We start from the raw sequence: 21,597 nt of genomic DNA on the forward strand, positions 1-21,597 counted from the left end.
TTGCTCCAATTACGAATTGAATAAGCCCAGGGAGTTATCGGTGGCGGAGGATTCGAGGGGGTTGTTTTGGTGAATAGGTGGTGGGAAGGAGCCATCTTGCGGCGGGAAGCGACCCGCGGGAGGGCTCGAGCCGTCAATTGATTCGGGTTCCACCATCCTCGGGTTCTCGAAGGGGCGGCTATTCAATTCGAGGGCAAAAAAGCATCCGGAGGGCGCGGCCTCGCTTCGTAAAAGCTCCCGCATTGGCCAGCCGATACGATCTCGTGGGAGTGCACAAGCTCCAGAGCCAATCGCGTTCCGCTGGGTGTGCGCGTTCGCATCGTGTTCCGAGTTCCAGGGATAGAGGGGATGCATCGTTTCGGCTTCCGAGCAGATTGTCCTGTGCCGTTGACTGCTCTCGCGGTCCAGTCACACCGCCACGTTCTCCTCGAATCCATTGCCCACCGTGTGCCTCGATCAGTTGGAATTTTGACGTTTGTGATACCCGAGTGATCGCCCCGACTTCGATTTACCCCAACGGACAGTGAACCGGAACGAGGTTTTCCGCCCTACCCCCGATTTTTTGCGATGTGACAAAACTGGTTTTCACCGTGGCACTCGTCGCTTGGGAAGAATGTAGGAAGCTTGAGAGGAAAAGTTGTAGCAAATTTTTTTATATTCAAGTGGCGGTTGGTGTGCAACAAGGACACGCGTGTCGTACGGTATCGTTGCTTCGTTTCCAAACTACACCGTCATCGGTGGAATAATCTTCAGTCGCAGTTACTGAGGCGACAATCGGTATCGCCGTACCGCGGTGTTGAAGAAAACAAACAGTATTTTAGAACGACGCAAATCGGTTCTTACGCGTTAATTACCCGACGAAATCATTGAGATTCAACAGTGGCTGTAGATAATTGCGGGATAACTTTCCCGTTTCGTTGAAATTTCGCCAATGATTAGTGGTTTTACAACGAGGAAGACGTTGCAGTGTTGAAAAGAAAATCAATATTGTGCTACTCCAGTGATAAATTCTCCACCGTGATGGTGTTAATTCGTTTTACTCAAAAACCAATTACTTCCGGCTAAACCGATCGAATACAAACAAACAATTGTACGTGGAACTAGCATTTCAACCGGCTGGTCAATGACCGTTAATAGCGGTACGATAATCAACGTTGACAGGTGGTTTTGAATTTTTTTCACACCACTCGAAACTGGAGCCAGCTGAACGCTGTCCGACGGCAAACGATTGCTCTCGACTCCCGATCCAGCTTTGGATTCAAAAATACTCCGAAGTGACGTAGAAGACGGAAATCTTCCATAAAGTGATTTTCAGTAGTAACGGACAGAGCTGTGCAACATGTGAGTGAACTGTGCAAAACGGGTATGAATATCTGCAGAACCCTCGCGTAGTGCGCGTCACGACAGACGGGATGAGCGAAAAGTTGGAAGAAAAAAAACTGCATTCCACGGACCCGATGGTTGTAGGAAAAAAGTGAACACCGCTGGACACTGTCGCAAATGTCGTCAAACGAGTTGCCAAACGTTGCCAAGAGAAATTAGTCAATCGTTGGAAGTAATCGTTGCAACGATCAACACCGCGAACGAGAGTATCTTTACCCTATACCGCGGAACGGCGCTGATGATAAATGCGAGTTTTGGAAAAGTCGATAAAGTAGCGGATCTCCGTCGGAGAAGAACGGCGTAAAGTTGGTACCAAAAATGGTCCTCGAACCAGGAGGTGGTCTGTCGTTCCCCCCGCCTCCTGGTGGCGGCTCTTCCGGATCCGGTGGCTCGCTGCTCGCCCCAACCCGCCTGTTCCCGAGGGCTGCGCCCGTCTTCCCGTTCCACTTGGCGGCATGGCATCCGCACCATCCGGTTCTCGGCCAGGTCCAGACCCAGGTCCAGCAGACGATGCATCATCAGGCCGCGGCGGCCGCTGCTGCGGTCAGGTTCTTCAACCACCACCACTCCCACCACCCTCATCCCGCCCTCGGGAATCACCCTCTGGGACCCGGGATCGGGGCTCATCACGCCGGGACTCATCACCTTCATCACAACGCGGATCACGGCGACGAAGACGACGACAAGAAAGGTACGGGCTCCCTTTATTCTCTCTTACACGGACTTACGCTGGTAACGCTGAACGATAAAGCCTGTCTTATTCCCGCTGGGCGATACAAATAAGTCGGGCGTCTCGCAACGCCCGGATGGCTCTAACCTTTTTTCAGTATACGTACACATGCATGCGCTGTATCAATCACCGGCCGTGATGGATCTTTTAATAAGATACTGGTAAATCGAGTGTATCGAATATGTGTAACATCGTTCAGCTGTTTTATCTCCCGGCTGAGATAACAACGGTAATGGTACAAAGTTTCTAGCTCCAGTACCCACAGCGTTTGCACTCGGCTCGGTCCGCTCATCGAGCCTAGAATATACATCGTATACTCGTTGTTGCCGCGTGGGTAGAAATTCCGTAACGGCCATTCCGAAGGATCCTCAAGTTTCGAAAATCGAACCGCGAATCAGAGCTGAAGATAATCGTTTCCCGGATCCGGCCGCAGGCTTGCGAATGCTTCGAAGTTACCGGAATCAGCGTCGGCTACGTCAGGAATCGCTCCTCCGAGGTGAATTGAATCGGGAGCAACGTGAGAAGCCTCGGAAAACCGGGCGATATTCAACGAGGGCGCGGAGCTTAATCCCCCCGAAAGAATAAACAACGGTTAGGAGCGCAAATGGGATCACGTAAAAAACAGATTTCCACCCTCCCGGTTCGCGTCTAACCTGATTCCTCCCGTCGGCGCGGGAGAGATACGGGAACCTCGTTCCCTCACCAGACACCCTCGGTTAAGCGATCCCTGGGGTGGCTTCCGAACGATCTTATGATCGACCGCGTTACCATTCCTCGGGGACCATTTTCCCAAACTATTGTTCCGTTATTCCCGAAAACGGTGCCCCGCCACGCAACTCTCCGCCGAGAAACCCAGAGCGCCAATTTCTTCACCTAACCCCTCCAACAAACTTTCGGATTAGACGTCCAGCTCGTCGTTGGTGCGGGTTTTCAGGGGGTTCGCGGCCGTCGAGAACCAGCTTCGTTATTTATCACCGCGCAGGTAGGAAATTCGGGAGTGCAGGATTTCAATCGTCGATTCGTATCAATCAGCCTCAGCCCAATTACGTGGTAGCAGCTCGGAGTATACGTGAAAACGCCTCGAGCGGATGTGCTCGGCAGTTTCATTCGGGCGGTTTTTTATTGGGCTTAGAAGAGCCGCTTCGATCGCTTTCCAACATAACATGTGTTCCGATTCCCCGTGTAGGCATAAGCGTATAATTGGCTTTGATACAGCTTGCTCTCTTTCTCCATTTCCTACAAGTGACTTGCTTTGTGCCTTTCTTCGAGATGGCCATATCGGGGTTAAGTTTCGGCGATTTTGCACCGCGTGAATTACTATTCCGAAATTAATTGATACTTTTTCAACGCGCAAATAAAAACGGCGGTGAAACCCTTTACCACTGAAATTGTGAACCGAAGGAAAGCTTTGAAATAATCATTGTTGCGCAACCGTGCGGTCCGTTGTATAGGTACCGATATTCGTTTGTCATATATTATTCAATTTCCGGCCGACCGTATTACTACTGGATCGTCACAAGGCGAACACTCGCTCACGTCATGCCATATTTGTTTGTTTGTCGTTTTCACCATGTAGCCACAAATATCAACCAATTTTTTATTTCTATATTCAATGTTTAATGCGATCGTTAAATAATATCAGACACTCGTCTCTGCAATAACTGATGTGTTTGCCCGCGTTTAAAACGTTCGGACGATAACGGTATCAACGTTATACGATGCGCTCGTATTTCAACCGACTTATCCCGCTCGCTAACGAAGTCCGTATGTCAGTAGGAACGAGAAGCCAGCTTGTCTTCTACATCGCACATATTTGTGTGACGGGGAATTTCGATTTAAAAATTCACTCCAGAACTCGGCCGATCTTCCAAACGACCTTTGCCAATGAAATATCGGACCGTCTTTCGAGGTTTGTTAATTATTGTTGTACTTTTCGTTTCTTTTTTCGTCGAAACGCGTTCGCCGAGCTACGCAGCGATGTAACTGAAACTCCGAGGCTTATATCGTACCTACACGTATAAGATGTATGCGCCATAGTTGGGAGGCAGTTCTACCGTGGCTAACGAGATTTTAACAGTTGAGTTAAATTGCCGTCGATGGAATAATCACACCGACTGTCATTATCTAAGACATGTTTTAATAAAAATTTTTCTACCTTACAGCAGGTAACCTACCCATTATACAAATATCTGCGGCTAGAAATATTCGAGCCGTCGAAGCGATTCCGCACCGTTTTTTAAACAATGCCGAAGAACCCATTAATTCGTCTGCAAGTTGAAAAATGCGGCCATAAGTCATCGCGGGTCGTGTGTAAGAGTTTTTTTTTTTTGTTTTTTTTTGTGTTTTTTTTTTTAAATATAAAATCTGAGGTCAACATTATACGTGAAAAAGAAAAAGATATGCACATAATTCCCTCATAACTGACACGAAATCGTACACAATATGAAATAAGTAGTTCGCAATTTGCGAAATATTTTAACCGAGTCATGTACATGCATTACAACCGTTCTATAAAATTAATATATATGAAAGAAAATTATACATAATTACTGCAAAACGTGGGGAATTATATGTCGTGCACTGAGGCCAGGATCGCGGGTACATTACTTACGTGTTTTCACATCGCATCGAGTGTGCGGAATTGCTGTAGGGAAGAATTATATCAATATGGGTATATCATTGTGGCACGCATGCAGAAATTGTGCACACAAAGCTCGAGTCCCGCATTCAGACGTGGCATTAAATCAGCATTAATGATTGATTTCCGCCGTTGCAAATTCACGGTATACGTATACACAACATGTAAGCGATATTTATTCAGTTACACTTATTACGGAGCATGAACTTCTCAATTCTCGATCTGCACGAGTCCCGCGGCGCTCACTTTCTCGGTCTGCGTTATACGCAAGCTCACTCTTCGAAATCGTTTCTGTAATTGTCACGACTTTAATGAGCTGAAAATTCTTATCATTGAAGTTGAACGCGGACGCTGTTCGAATCCATTGAAAAGCATACTACGCCCAAAAAACGAAACATTGTTGAATCTACCAAATACGACGACAAAAACGGCGTGTCGTGTCAAAATATTTAGTTCTACTTTACGCAAATTATTGTTCTCGGGATTTTTTTGTCCGATCGCAAATAACGTTTCTTTCTTCGCCATATTTGACAAATTCAACGAATCCCTTTTTCTCTGCGTGTACAATATCTCAAAGTGACGTAAATCCGGGGGTGAATTGTGTCGAGTAATAAAAAAATAAATAAATAAAAAAATGAAATGAAAACGAAATTTCATCTCGAAAAGGAGGAAAGTTCCAACCTCGTAAGATAATCGGAATATAATCCTCGAAGAAGCACGAGGCTCGTAATATGCGGCGGTAAACAATTACGGCTAGGAGATTAGCCCCTCTTCCCTTCGCGTATGATTGGTGTCCCTTGGCCTGGCCCAGAGCATTATAAGCTCGTTGTCGGGTTCCTAGGCGTCCGGGGTCCCTGGGAGCTGGAAAGGTGAGTCCCGGGTTCGCGACAAGAAGGCAACAAAGGAGCCGTCGTCGGTAATAACTTAATTTAAGCTCTAAACTACAGTTTAATAATATTCCGAGCGTTGGCGAAGAAGCCGGAGGCCCGCGGTATACTCTTCCTTGACAATCTCCATTTCCTGCGTCCGTTCGATCGACGTATCTCCGCATGCTTCGCTATGCCCTCTGAATCGCACGTCCAGACACCCTGGACACGAGCTTGAATCGAGGAGCCCGCAATTTCGGAGCCGTCGTTAACACTGCCTGTCGTTGGTCAAAACCCGTTTTTTTTTTCCACCTGCATGCCGACATAAGTTATTCCTTCTCTAAAATGAAATTGAATCCGTTTGAATGAGAGTAGATATGTGTACAACAGTATACGTGCGTGTGGTTGAGAGAGAAAAAGTTGAGAGAAACGCTTTTGGAAAATCCGAACGTAATTACAAGTATATCATTTTCTAGTAGCAAAAACCGTTACGATTTAACCTTTACAATTATATCAATTTATCACGAATCTTTGGACTTTTTTTCATGCTCTCGGAAGTCTTAGCTACGTCTGATCATTTATTTTCATCATCTTTTCAAGTTACATGCTCCTCTGTTTTCTGCATGCGAAGGTATGAAAATGTACGACCAAAAATTGAACGGAGCAATTAAATTTTTTTTTTTTTCTTCGTTTCTGGGCGTGTGTGTCTAGCGATGCCAATTAATATTAATTATGCAAACGTGGCTGAGATGTATAATTATTATAGGATCGCGTGATAAATAACGATTCTAATTATCTGCAAAGAACTAGATATGTATCTCTGTATGTCTGTATACAATATATAATATTATACATCGTTTGTGAAGAAAAAGTTGATTGATATTTCAGCCAACGTCAAACGGCGAAACAATTTGCACGTACCTAATACCGTATATTTGCTAATGATATACATCGTATACAGTGTATATTAATTCCGAATCAAACTTTCGTTTCGCGTTCTATGGTTACAGTCTGGCGCATATGGAATTCCGTATGTTCTTGGACTGAATATAATTACAAGAAAACTCAAGCAGTCCCTTGTTATGCAAACTCTACGATGGTAATTATTTTCACATACTCTTTCTATTCACGAACAAGATTATATTACAGATCGAATCGATCGTACCGACTGCGCAAACTTTTTACTTCGCTATCAATTTCCATCGTGTTTCTATAAATTTTACAGTGTGTAGAATTTAATGACGACGATGATTGAAGGAAAAGAGGAAAACCTAAGGTTGAATGGAAAGAGCAAGAAAAGAAGGAATAAAGCGACTACTGCAAATTGTCGATGCCGTGCGACACGATCGCGTAACACGTGAATCCGAAGGCGTGTCCTTTGCCCCCTGATGATTACACGTAGCTCCCCCATTCCTGAGTTTCTTTTTTACCTTTTACCTCGAGAGTGGGAGAGAGAAAGAGGAGAGAAGAAAAAACAAGAAATTTGGTCGAGTGAGCACCGCCAGCCAATAACCGTGAGTCGATATAAATATACCAATAGAATATGAAACGAACTGAACAATCATTATTTTCGGCACGCGTTTACTCTGCCCTCCGCCATCACCGTTTAACGACACATATTCACGAGTCGTACATGTGTATAATATCTATACGTATACGTGCGTGATTCAAGGATCGAAGTAAGAGTTGGATAAAAGTTTTAAACGTCAGAGGGACACGCGTGGTTTATTATCGCGGGGGGAGAGGTGATTTGTTTTTTTGACACACTGCAAAAAATGTCGCGTGAATTATAATCGACTTGACCGCGGTTGAGTGAGAAATTTTTGCTTGACATATCAGCACGGGGCAAAAAAATAACACGAGCGAACTGGAGCCTTTGCGTATTTAAGTTCACACGTTCGTAGGCCCGGCGACACCTTAATTTTCACGCCAAAGGAAGGCGAGTAAAAAGAAAGAGAAGAAGAAGAAAAATAAAATGAATATAACGAGGAAACGAGAGTAAAAATAAGCGTAGGTCCGAAAGTCACGATCAGGGTTCGCTTGATCGCCGTGGCGTGCTTCGCGGGGTAAAAGAACCGCGTTGCTGTGGTCACGATATGGAATTAGGCGGAAAACAACTGATTGTAAGATCGTTGCAGCTGACGTCGGACGAATCTTGCCGGCAACTCGATGCGGGGCCATCTACGTCAACGTCGACGTCCAATCTTCACGCGCATCCGCCGAACTCGTAACATTCGACTTGACGTCTCCTTTTACGTCGCTGTAAATCACCATCGTCGCAACAGATAAAGAAAGAGAGAGAAAGAGAGAGAGAGAGGGACCCTTTACAGCCGAAAACTGGCTCTTAATACCCTCGAATAGCCTGGTGTGGTACCTAGATGTAAGATCTGCCATTCAACGTAATCAACTCGGGAAATCGTTTGCGTAGCCTTATTACTCGACGCGTGAGCTAATTAAACCATCGATTATTGCCCTCAGGAATTTCCGACTTGGTTTTAAAAAAAAATCTATTCTCGGTATTTCTCTACCGTTTGGAAGAAGAGATCAATCGGACAGTGTCTGCACTCGTTTACAGTTTCGTGCTCCACGCTTTGCACGCTTGGAGAAAACGCGCGGTATAATGTTGTAAAGAAGTGAAATATACGGGCTTCATATGTATATCATTATTCAATTCTAATCAAGACTTGTATTCACGCTAACGAAAGTAATTTGTTCTACATTCAATTTGTGGTTCATTATACGCGTGGTACATACACTGGGGGAAATTTAAAAGTAGGAAAATAGATTTCACGAACAATTATTACACGTTTTTATTACATTGATTTTCAAACCCTCGATCGTTCGGTCTTATCGGTTTATAATATAAACCGCGAGGCTGTTCGTTGAACCAGAAAATAAACGTACTTTTATACTACTCAGACAAAGTGTTCATTATCCGTAATGATCATCTCGAACACATCAATGTTCACGTAGGAGCGAAGTATAAAATAAAAAGAACAAAAAGAAAAAAAAAAATACTACCAAGCCGCCTACGCGAGTCTCAATTTAAACAGCTTCGGACTAATCTTTCGATTTTCTATTTCTTCCTCTTTACTATTGCATGTGCGCAAGCTGTCGGAACGAGGGGCGCGATGCGTTCTTGCGAATTACCGCACATGCGCGATGGCTCCCGCATCAATTACTCGCTGCTGGAGGATCGAATGGGCGGAGTATATCAGCGTGAATGTTCTATTTCATCGCAGCGAGTGGGTGACGGTATACATACTTTGATAATACGCGGTGATGCTTGTATCGATTGCCGGGCGATATTAACACAGTTGAGAAAACAAATTGGTACTAAAAAAACAAAAAAGAGAAAAAGAAAATAAATAAAACTTTCGCAGTCGTTCAACGGCCAAGATCTGCCCAACTATTCAATACCACGCTGCGAAAATAGCACACACGTACTTGACAAATCGTACAAATAAATACACTTATACGCAACGCGAAACGAGTAACGTCTTCCACGCAACGACGCGTTCGTAACGGGGGATGGAAGAAAGGAATTGTAAGGTGTTTAGTATTCGCCGTGGCACGCAAGGCGGCAGTCTTCCCGCCCTCGTGGCTGGCCGGGCAGCTTCATAACTCAAACTATTTAATTAATGTTTTATCTCCGTTGTATTTTCCTTTTTTCTTTCCCTCACTTTCCACTTCTCTCTTTTTCTTCCGTTGCCTAGTTTTTATTCTTAGGTGGTTCTGTTTTTTTTTATTTCTTTTTTTCTTCTCGTTTCGCTTTTTGTTGTTGTTCGTATTTTTTTGCTCCAACGTCCCACCCGCGCGATAAGCAGGGCACCAATTAGGTGTACCCCACCGACAAAAAGGGCCGGTATGAAGTCAGTTTGTCGCGCTGTCTGTACAACGTATAAGCAAAGAGACAAAAGATACGTCAGCCTAGAGACTAGATACAGCGTTGCTCGGTGAGATAGCGACGATGCGACGGTCCGTTTTTTTACCCTCCTTTTTACTCGAGCTTCAAAGATTTTTACACCCCACCCAATTCCCGAAATCACGCGCGACCGATCTAGGAATTGTGTATACACCCTGACTTTGCCACTCGCGCGCTTATCGCTCGACACTGTGCATGTTATAATGTTAAAGCGTCGCAGCGTTTTCCGCTCTGACAGCAATATTATCATTGATCCAACAATTATAAACTTTACAACGGCGAACAGCTTTGTGATTAAAAGAAGTGCCAACACGAAATTTTTGGGCACCGCATGCGAGTATTAATCTCTCTCGTCGTGCGTGAGTGAGTTCACTTCGCTTTGCGACAGCTTTCGCGTTTGTCAGAGAGCTTTGTTCCTTTCTATAATGCTATCGCGTTTGAAAACACGAAATTGTTTGGGCGAATTTCGTCGCCGATAAGACCGGGAAGGAATTCAATTCAATTACCCGTTTCACCTTACAACCTTATTCGGTAGTTAACGACGAATTAACTTCCGTCGAGCGCTCTTTTCCTCGCCGTTCATCCGAATCGATTATTTTCGGTGTATAAATAGAAATCGCGATTCTGCTCTCGTCTTGTCGAGTAATCGCCGTAAGAGCTTTGAATTTACATGCGTAATAATCGGCGGGACGTCGTCGTTCGACGATGTCGACAAGATTTGGGCCTGATTGGATTGCCGATTTTTCCGCTCTCCTCGGATTACTTCGGTAAACCGAACGCGGATTATCGGCCTGATCCTCGGCAGAATTACAAGCTCTTCGACTACACGAATGAGCAAAAAGTTCGATTCTCGGTCGCGCGAGACGACGCTCAGCGAAAAGAGGCCCGTCCATTATCAGAGGCGAGGCAACCCTTAGCGGTAGCCGGTATTAAGCATGCGAGCTTGACGGAGGAAAAGGGGGTTGAGCAACGGACGCCGAGGTGCCCAAGGATCGCACGCAAAGGCATTAATATATAATTAACCGACCGCGCTCGAAGATCATATCTGAAAGCCTTCTTATCGTCCCCGCGCTGCAACCCAACGGCCAATATACCTACACCTACTTACCTTCACGGTGCACGTTGCAAAAGTGTATACCAGGCTGCGAACACGTGTCCGTAACGATCAACGAACCTTGGATCATCGCGTCACGACTGCCGGGATTTCGGGTCGCACAATCGTATATGGTTTATTTTTACGGGATTTATTCGCCGATAATTCGCGTCGAAATATACCGATGTTTTCAATTTTTTATACAAAAATGCGAACGCGTTCGGTATCCTGTTTTATCGCGAGCGCAGCGCGACGTCTTTTATTGATTATTAGATCCGAACAATAACCGGTATTTCATTTCCTACCGTATACAATGCGATAAATTAAGAACTCGTTGCGAACCGGTGGAATTAACCTGCAGACTTGGTCGATGAGGCGAGACAAATTTACTGTCATTTTATTGAAATGAAATTATATTCCGCATGGGTTGTATGCGTATTAATATACCTGTACACACTTGAAAGTTGTTCAACTTGTAAATTAAAAAACTATGATTTACGAGCCGACGTTGCAGAGTCGGAATTCCAACCTCGAGTTTAAATTGAACCATCATGGTAAAAAGTGACGCTGAATTTATTAGGCGATAATCAATTCCAAGACTGCCTCCGAAATTCATATTTCTAATGTCAATTGACCAGCCGCGATTTATTCCCAACGTAATTCTCTTTCCCTCTATACACGGATTAGTACAGATTCGGAATCGAGGCGATTTTAGAAAAATGTCCAACTTTCCTCACGTATTATAATTGGGCGGAGAAAGACGGCGCGTGAAAGCTACGCTGCAGCGATAAATTGTTGAAAGTATTTTTTGAAAAACGTTGCTGGTACGGTGCGGCTGGTTCCGCCTGGCGGCGTGTATATCGGGGCCAGGCAGCGCCGACCGGTGTCTGAGATATTTAATTCAAACTCGTATCCGATGTGAGAAGAAGAACAAGAATAAGGAGGAGGAGAGGAAGAAGAAGAAGAAGGGCCGAGGGCGGGGCGAGGCAGTTCTCGCCAAGGGGTTGGGGTGAAAACGGGCGTCAGAAGGATTGATGGCGTCTAGATGCAAATGCGGTAAACTCGCACGCAAGCCGAACGAACCCACCTTCCGACGCCTCACACCACTTAACGCCTTACAGCTTAATAATCTCTCGCAGCCAAGTGACGTGCATATTGCTTTATTATTCAACTTGTTTCGGTAAATGCGTGTGTAGAAAAAAAGGCAACCCGCGCCCCGCCGCGTTATCCTTAATTTGACATTTTAAGGGTATATTCGAACCGCTGCCTGCACGCGCTGTCGAACGCTTTGGAAAAGAATTAGGAGGGCGGAATAGACCGGCGTGACGAGAAGAAAAAAAAAAAAAAAAAAAAACATTTTTTTAACGACCATCGATGTAAGACCGTCGATAATCAATTTGGCACTCCGATGCGTTGCACTTCTTAATTAAGCTCGTACAAGTCGTGAGCTCTAGGTGTAAAATATACCGACAGTATTATTGATGCCGGTGATTAGCGGTTGATGCTGAATACATATTTATTAGTCGTATGGATAATAATTATATGCACACCTAGTTCGTGCCCGCGTTACATTAAGGTTGCGGTGTGTAAGGAACTGGCCCGAGGTGAACGCTGTGATCGTTTAATTAGCGCGTTCCGAGCTCGAGGTAAGAGCGGGGGATGTGATAATTGCGTAATTTTCATCTCGAAATCTAGCCTGTCCTTAGAGGCGGATACGACTCGGTTTAGTCGAACGAGTCTTGGAGGACGAGCCAGAGCTCGCAGCTCGCGCTTTCAGCGGGAACACTTAAGCGGCACTTTGCGCTCCTGGCTCACACTTTACGGGGCTTAAGTCAGAGTTTAAACTCTCGCTCCATATTCCGCAAAATTTGAAACCCGCCGCGTGCAGCGCGCGGTCCAGGAAACCCGAACCTTGCCAAGAAGGCCATGTTTTATGCATCGCGGGGCTTAACGAGCGAGCAACATTCGCTGCAACTTCTTTCCGCAGAGCTATGGAGAAAACGCAATTTCCGGATAGTGAAACGTAGAGGAGGTGCCTGAGGAAAATGAGGAAATGTTAAACCGGCGAGGGCAAAGGTGGTGTTGTACCAACGCGTTACATATTTCACGCGGCAATGAATTGAGTCGAGGAACTTTTCGTCCGCTATATATCGAGTTACGTTTCCCGCTCGTACCTGCAGCCGTCAAATTTTCACCCGCTGCCAGGCACTTCGCTCTCCGTAAGGTGTATAACGCCGCTTTTATTCTCTCATCTCGACGTGTCCGCGGATAATTTCACTTTAATTGTACGGTATTTTCGGTGTACGAGTCGGCTTATTAAACGCCTTGAGCTAACACGCTATCCCGTACTTTGACTATTATCCCTGTATGCTGCGATGGTCGTACGCTCGTATAACGTTATATATTATACTGTAACACGTTTCTCTCCTTCTTTAATTTTCGTTATTATTATTCGCTTCTACGTAGGTATATAATATATGATTTTAGTGCTGCGACACTAAATTACATCACTAAGTACTTCAGGGACCGATCTATCGAGCGCTTCCAACTTACACGTAAAAAAGTGAATTAAAAACTATTGTATTATTGGTAAGCAAGAGTTTCCTTTTCTTTTTTAAAGCTGAATAGTTTTTTCTTTTCTTTCGTTGAAATCATGACGTTAATCGTTGCAACGAAACTCCGCGTAAAGATTTCATTTACTGAGAAAAAGAAAAATAAATTTATGTGGCTAGAAGGAAAGTATTTATACATAAAAAAAAAACGTTTTCATCTTCGCTCGATCTGCAGTAAAAAAAAAAAAAAAAAACCACGACCGATTCGTAACGTTTGTTTTGAAACCTCATATAAATACATCAGCGAAGGGATGAAAGAAATTGGTAAAAAGTTGAAGTATAATGGGTTTTTCCAGATAAAAAGAAAAAAAAAAAACGTATGGGAACAATAAATACGAAGTATACAGCAATTGGAAATAATTACCGACACGCGTAAGCAACCGGATACAGGGGACCGAAAAATATTATATCCCTGATCACGATCGGCCGCAGGATTAATTATTTTCCGCGGATTCATCAGCTGCATCGACCGGATGTCAATGATGGATACTTAAACCGAGTGTCTCTTGTTTGTCGCGGGTGTTTATTAGAGAATATAAATTGTCAATAATAACAGTCCCGATAGACGGTGTCCCGAAGCGTCCGGAGTCGGGGAGCCGATACAAATTGTTTGTAATTACGCGGATTAATGCATACGTTCGAAAATAAATCAAAAAGAAAATATTCGCCGGACGAGCCACTCGCGTCGATCTCCTCTCTTTTATCCGCAAGACGCGTCACGCTCGTAACGCCAAAGAGGAGAGAACCGGGAGGGATGGAGATCCGGAACGCGAGGAACAGTGCCAGAAGAACGGAGGCTCAGCTCCTCCTCGTCGTACCTCCAGCACACACGTTAAAGAAGCCGGAGGAGTTAATTTCGTTCGAGATACAGCGACCGGCAGCTGCTGCAGACGGTCAACGAGTCGGCCAAGATCCTCGTACGCGTGTACGATCGGTTATACCTATTTTTTCCCCCGTCCTGCAGAAGCGTTTCATCTCACCTAGATAAAGTATCGCGGGCTTTAGACGTTTCGTCCCGTTGCCTCCGTGGCGGGAAGAATTAGTCCTCGATATAAGCCGCGGGGGAAACTGTGGACGTATGGCATGTTTATCGCGCATTTCTAGGATAATTTTTTTCAAAATTCCCCTGCACGTGATATCCGCCGCACTGGGTACGTTAGGTACGTGTGAATGTACACGAATGTATACACATACGTAAACGCCTTTCGTAAGCGACAAATATCTCCGGTTAATTTAAATAAATATCCGTTAAATAACTCCCCGTTATATGTTATATACCGCACTGGGCGAGAAACGCTGCAGCGCAGCGTCCGTAACGCTTTTGTATCGCCCGAATTCTTTTCGGGGCATATTATACGAATGTACGATAATTTTCATATTTGGTATCACCTAATTAACCGTCGAACGGTTTGCTCCGTCTTCTTTTTCCTCATTAGGCCCGGACGATGGAATTTCGTTGAGCGACACGAGTCGGGGAAAAACACGCTTCGCGCGCTGCCGTATCGGTGATAAATAAAAGAAAAAAAAAAAAAAAAAAAATGTTAACGGATAGAAATGCGGGATAAACGGGCGGAGGGCGGGAAACGCTGGGTAATATCACGTGTCGCGATAGCGTATGATAGCTGATATCGTTTTCGAGGCGGGATTTTTCAGACATTCAATTTCAAAAAGTTGAATTAAAAGAAACGAGGAAACGGACCGACGCCCTTTACGACCCCGTGAAAGCACCGCCTTTACGGAGTCATCCGTTTTCCCGAAATTGCCTAGACTTTCTAAATAAAGTTCAGCTATTTCGGCCAGGAAGGGAAAATTACCCCCGTCAAATTCCGCGAGTCGACAGCACGAGCCGCGCTCTCTGTCAGACGAACGTAACTCTCGAAATCGCAGACAGTCGATATACTTATAAAGGAACTTGAAGATCATCCACTGCAAAAATTACGGCTATTCAAATTTCTTGATAACGAAATAATAATGTAAAATTATATTATAGTTTGCTTTGTCACGTGCAAAAATTGCTTGCGAAAAGTTGCTTGTGTTTATAATTTTTTTTTCTTTTTTCCCTTTTGTCTCTCTTTGTTTTTTCCGTCTATTCTCGAGCGGCGAAAATAGGGGAGTCGAGATGCTTGGTCGATACGTGGCGCGTCGCGTTCGTTCAATTCCATATTTTTCCTCGAGAAAGAGAAGGAGAGATAAGCAAGCCCCCCACCCTGCACGCGGGTCCATCATAATTCCGGATCTTTTATTCAATTCTGCAAAATAGCATTAGCATACATATAGGTCCAAAACAATCGAGAGCAGAGATTCCTCGATTGATAATGCGGAACGCAGATAGCCGCTCGTAAAATCATGAAATTCTATGTATATTCAATATCCGCCTAGCGTTTGTTTCTTATCGAATAGGGTCAGGGTAAGGGAACTAATTTTATTGACAACGCGATATGCAGAGATTCGATTCTTATTCACTATACCTTGTACGTAATACTTTGCGCCGGAAAAAAACAACGTTTCAACAATACGTTTTTCTCTTTTCTCACTATAATATTTTTTTATCACCGCATTAAGCGATTTTCGAGTAAGATTTATACAAACATCTAGTACGAATCGCATTAGCTACTTTCAAAGCTCCGCCTGGTGGATAATTTTCAACCACAGCGTATGATAGAAAAAAAAAAAAAAAAGATTCACTTATTGTGAGTTATCTACAGAGATACACAATTAATCGGTAGTTACGATCTTGCTAGCCTGCTTTCACTCGTAAGAGCTTACTCAAAAGCTTCGTAAGTTACGCAACGCACACTCTCGGTAAAATAATTTATCACGGTGATTGAAATTTAATTACCGTCTGGTACGGTTGTCTAAAATTCAGAAACACTTGTGCCACGAACCATCTTCGGCATCGATTATATTCTACGCTCGAATAATTGTTTAGAACTGCTAAATACGTGTAATACGATGGGGGGGAAGGGAAGCGAAGATGGAGAAAAAGAATTCTCGCGTGTGTAAACGATGTAAATCCCATATGCACGCATGTCGCGAGTACTCATTACCGGATTTTTTTCTTCCTGTTACAGGGTGCGACGGTGAGTCGGACGAAGGTGGAAGCAAGCGGCGAAGAAGTAGAACCAATTTTAACAGCTGGCAATTGGAGGAATTGGAAAGGGCGTTTCTGGCCAGTCATTACCCGGACGTATTTATGAGAGAAGCCCTGGCGGTGAGACTGGACCTGAAGGAAAGTCGCGTCGCTGTAAGTCGATCTGCAATTCTCTCTTATCGAACCGATTCCCTCTAACATACTAATTCCATGATTCCGGATATCGTTGAAGGATAATGGGAGGTGATAATCAGCTCTGCGCTTGTTTCCGAGCACCGCGATTCTCTCATCCCGTCTCGATTCGTCGACGATGGCGGGACGAATCCTTTTTCCCGCGGTATTTTTTAACTCGGGATCCGACGCGGCGCGTCTCGGGGCGGGAAGAAGAAAGGATAAAGTGGCGTTTTCGCTGCCATGTCAGATTCGCGTGCGTTCCGATTGACTTTACACATCGGGCGAGATCCCGGGAGTCGGGAGATCAAGAGGGCCGATAGGCGTGAATTTAAAGTGACTCGGGTCCGTTAAGGGTCGACTATGGTCCGCAGTGACGCCCCGAGGGTGCGGGATAGCCGCTTTCTATAACCTTTGACCCCCGAGACTCCCCAGTGGGCAGTTATCCCATCTGCTCTTTCGCTCTCCGAAGTTGGATGCCTGCCCGAAGAAAAACATCAACGATTTCCTCCGAGCTATTCCCCGATTCTTCTTTCTTCAAAAACCGCTTCGTTCACTCTGCAGGCGCATTCGTCTGACATTATGGGAGTTACTTAACACCTACGCCGGCCATTATCGTCTTCAAACTTTTCATTATACCCGCTCAGATTTATTATTCTTCACGCTTACCGATTCGCCCAACCATCGATTATGTGGAAGCATCTTTCTCGTTAACTTGCGTAACTTCTCGAAATTTGAATCTCCGGCTGAACTTAGTTGTGACTAATTATCCTCTCGATATTTGTAATACTTGGACAGTTGAAGCGATGGACTGAAGACTTTTTTTCTCAGTACGTCCTCATTTTTATTCTCGAATTCTAGAGACTGTTTCTTTTTTCATTTTAAAAGTAATAATTTCCATCCACGAGTAACAGTCGTACTAATATAAGAGTATCTAAATTTATATTAAATATTATACCATATTCACCAACGATGTTCAGGTATTTCAAAACACTCAAAAAATGAATTATTCATCAGCGATGCCGAAACAGAAAACAAATTTTAAAAACTTCAGCAACTGTACACAGCTTGCGTTATAACCGCGATAGAAAATCCTGTAGAAAAATATTCGAAAATGTTCTTGACGCGATCTGCCAGAAATCGGAGTCCTGTCAGCGGGTGACACTCGAAACTCGGAGTCGGGTGCTTCTATTAGCGTTTTGTCGGAGGCTTACTTTGACGATTCGGATGCTGACAGACGCGCGCCAACTGTTCGAACGAGTCCGCAGAGTTTGCGTCGAGGTTGAAGATAAGAGTCGCGTCTTGATTATCGTCTAGGTCTGGACCCAGGGGGGAGTCCGTCGATGTGCAGTCGGGAACGCTGTTTCGTTATGTCCTTATCTAATCAGCAGATCCCTAAACGATGTCACCGACTGCACGAAACGTTATCCTGGGGATCGGCATGTGTTCGTCCTGCGAGTGTCCTCCTTGTGTGCGTGTGACACGTACTGACCTAAACGGTGCGCGGATAGAGTCGTACACATGCCGAGGGGCGATTGAACCGTGGCGAGACTCGGGACACATGCGCCATTGTGAAAACGCATCCGAGCGCATCAATGCGCACATAAATATGTCCCGGACCTCGGTCAGCTCCTGTACCCTGCGGAGCCAACCGTAACCAACGAAACGTGACACGTCGCGTGTCTGTGACGTGCTTTTCCAACTTTCCGGAACTTGACGGTTATCACCTGTGCCATCCCGCACTCACCGCTTTAACTTGTATCGCTCGTTGGTCGGTTTCAACGAACCCAATTGCATGCAGCATGCTTTCGGTTCCAAGTGTGATCACGAATCACTGGAAATTTAGCCCTTACAATTGCGTCCTCCAGTGTTAAGAACGATTTCTTACACAGTGGAAAATACATTGGCACTTGCGAAAGGACGCGAGTGACGCGATATTTTCTTACGATACTGTACCGTCAAAGAGTTACGCTCACTTTGAGCACTGCAATTGTGAAAAAAATTGCTTCCGAGTTCCTGGTGTCGGTAACAAGTCCTAATACTGACTGTAAACACCCCTCGGCTTTGAATGGCACGAGTCGACTGACGTGCGGACGGATTTCGTCTGGCCCTTATTACAGGCTCTATGTCTACAGACGTATCTAGGTACGCGGTGCGATCGTCGAGCCGTGAAATTGACCGCCGTGTCACCCTCCGCTTTCTATCCAGCTCCGAATGGCTTCGGAAGAACAAGCTTTTCGTCGTTGGTTCACGGAGTCTTACCACTGTCACGGTGCTTACTCTCAAGCCTCCAGATGCATTCGCACGCGGAAAGTAATGATTAGCGAATTTCGTTTTCTTGTGCATGGTGATGAGAGGAATTAACGACATCAGAGTCAGGGCGGCTAGGTGGTCTAGTGGAGTAAGGCTCCGGTCAAGCATCTCTGGATACCAGGTTCGATTCCTGGCTCCGCCGTTAATTTTTCGAATTTACCAGTTTATCAAATTTATATCTTCAACATTAGCGAATTTCGCTGATGATCGTACGAAGGACCGGATGCGGACAGTACAGAAACATCACTGGCGTAGAAAGGATTGAAATAGGGTCACGTGAGAATTGCGAGGTGAGAAAGAAAAGTACCGCACGCGGAGAGTCGTTTCTTCTCCATTTCGAATCGGGGGCATTAGGTATTTTGGGTGAAAAAAGCACCGGCCACGAGAGGAAAATAGCGAAATTAGCCGGGGTATCAGGGCGAAGATCGGCCTGAGTCCTGTTTGGTAAGCATTGAACCGAAACAAGTGTATTAAGCGAAGAATGGGCTGTGCAAGCGCACGCGGTCCCCGTAATGCGGCGGTACACGGCAGTCAAGAATTAAGTACCAAAAGCTCGCCGGCTAATTCCCTCCGTAATTACAATCACAACGTTTTCTCATTAGCCTGAACCAGCGCTCGAGTGTTATAAAACACTCTTCGCGAGGAGCTTGCGGCCCGAGTTGCTCGCCGAGAGCTGGGAACCACCGTAAGTCTATTGATCTGAGCCTCGCGTGCACCAGCGCCACTTACCGCCCACGGCCACCCCCGCAACTGATGTCTTCATCCCGCACCAATTTCGCTGCCCCGACCGATACCGGGTCCCACAACCGCGACTTAACGACCCGTCTCCGTCGGCCGGTTCCCGGAGGCGATTCGCGACGCCGGTCTCGAGCTTTTCCTCGTTTTCCGGGAGCACCTGCTCTTCGCACATGGTCGACGCTTTTGATGCGCCATAAGCGTGCGTTTCTCCGTTCTTGTTGCAGGTGTGGTTTCAGAACCGTAGAGCCAAGTGGAGGAAGAAGGAGCACACGAAAAAGGGCCCCGGACGACCGGCGCACAACGCGCATCCCCAGAGCTGCAGCGGGGAGCCGATTCCTCCGGAGGAGCTTAGGAGGAAGGAGCGGGAAAGACGGCAGAAGAAATTGCTCAAGGCTCTTGAGAGACAGCAACGGAAGCTCGCCGCCAAGGTAACAATCGACGCGTTCATCACGGAATACAGAATCGAGTGGTAAACGGAACAGGGAAAGTTTTACGCACCTTGTGCAGGATGACGTCAAATCCCGCCTGAAAAGTGACCATTTCTTTTCGTCTTGCACGTTGCACGCACGCTTCGTGAAGCCTGTTTCAATAATCCCTTCGAAAACTGGTTTTCTCTCCAATGATTACGAGCCACGCTGCTGCAGTCCTTGCACGTTTCGTCGGATCCTCCTCGTCTCGTTCCCAGCACTTTTGATGTCCTATTCGCGAATATATACCACGAGATACAATAGTTCAGGAATTGAAAGTAGGAACAAAGAGATTAACCCCTTTCCGTACCATTTAACTCGACCAAGCTCGGGCCCAAGAGGTAACTCGTGACTAACTCTCGTGGCGTACCGATAGGAACTGACATTCAATTGCGACCGTTATATTACCATGTTTACTTCCACGAGCCTGGCTCGTGATGTTTATGTTTGGCCCAACTATCTGTTCACGAGCCTGGCTCGTCTTATTCATGTTTGGTCAAAATCTTCGTCACGAGTCAGACTCGTTAAAGCACGGGAAAGGGTTAAATACGTCCGAAGAACCTTGAATGTTACGGTACACCGTTGGAAGAATTGAACTGAACATAATGTCCCAGTAGGTCCACTTCATATTTGTGTTATTTTCTTATATTTTTGTTACTGAATGTGACACACATTTTTATAAAATTAACATTTAAATTGTCCGATCAACATTTAATTTGTGATGTTCACTTAGTAATACATTAAAAATCGATTATATCAACCCAAAACTTTTGGTGGACCTGTTGGTAAATTTTTTTTCCAACCGTCTACCTTGATACTATTTTGTTTTTCTTTTCAATAACGCTTCGAAAGCCCGATTGTTACAGGCACTTTTCTCACACGTAGTAAAATGTGAAATTTTCAAATACGTTTTCCTCAAGCGCTCTTAAGATTTCTCTAAAAAAAAAAAAATTGACATCGTACTCCAATATGTACCGTACCTGCAGGTGCTCTTTAAAAAAATTGCGAAAAGCCTCGTCGTATGAAAATCCAAGCTAATGAAGCGTCCCCGACGGATTGTTCCAGGGAATCTCTGTGGACCTGTCGACTCTGAGAGCGGAATGGGAGTCCCGAAGCGCAGCGGCGTCTGCGGGAGGTTCGCTGAGCCAGATAAACGGGTCGTTCGGTCACCTGGGCAACGCCGAGGGCAGCGTTTCCGGTTCCGGGAACGACGTAAACGAGGAAATCGACGTAGTCGGAGGGCTGGACTCGTGCAGCGAGAGCGGCAGCGAGCAAGTAGATTCCACGGCCGACGGTTCGATCGACGGTGAATGTCACTCGAGGTCCGGCGAGGTGGACTCGAGGCGGCTTCACCCGGGCAGCCACGGACAGACACCGAACGGTCTGAACCTGAACCTGAACCTTAACCACCAGCAGGGGATCCATCATTGGGGTCTGAGCCTCCTCGAGCGAAGGCGAGAGCTGCAGGTGAACCTGGGAAACGCGGGTCTGAATACGGGGGCGAACCACCTCCAGGATCAGGACCGAAACGGCGACGAGGAGGTGCAGAGCAGCAGCATAGATCTCTCGG

At 45.6% G+C, this 21,597-nt stretch overlaps 1 protein-coding gene across 2 annotated transcripts in view; it reads left to right on the top strand.

Annotated features, from left to right (window-relative positions):
• The first annotated feature begins 398 nt into the window (after nt 1-398).
• Nucleotides 399-21,597, top strand: part of LOC124212053 (homeobox protein 6) — a 22,560-nt gene continuing 1,361 nt past the window's right edge. Inside the window, exons 1-4 of one of the 2 annotated variants that reach the window (XM_046611761.2) lie at nt 399-2,074; nt 16,319-16,491; nt 19,785-19,988; nt 21,093-21,597. The exon at nt 21,093-21,597 is cut by the window's right edge and continues 1,361 nt beyond it. In XM_046611761.2, coding sequence (XP_046467717.1) covers nt 1,702-2,074; nt 16,319-16,491; nt 19,785-19,988; nt 21,093-21,597 — 1,255 coding nt within the window. In that variant the 5' untranslated portion in view covers nt 399-1,701. The remainder of the gene's footprint in view (nt 2,075-16,318; nt 16,492-19,784; nt 19,989-21,092) is intronic. The other variant, XM_046611762.2, reaches the window with a different exon arrangement.

The sequence above is a fragment of the Neodiprion pinetum genome, chromosome 2, assembly GCF_021155775.2.
Source record: "Neodiprion pinetum isolate iyNeoPine1 chromosome 2, iyNeoPine1.2, whole genome shotgun sequence".
In the NCBI taxonomy this organism is placed as follows: Eukaryota; Metazoa; Arthropoda; class Insecta; order Hymenoptera; family Diprionidae; genus Neodiprion; species Neodiprion pinetum.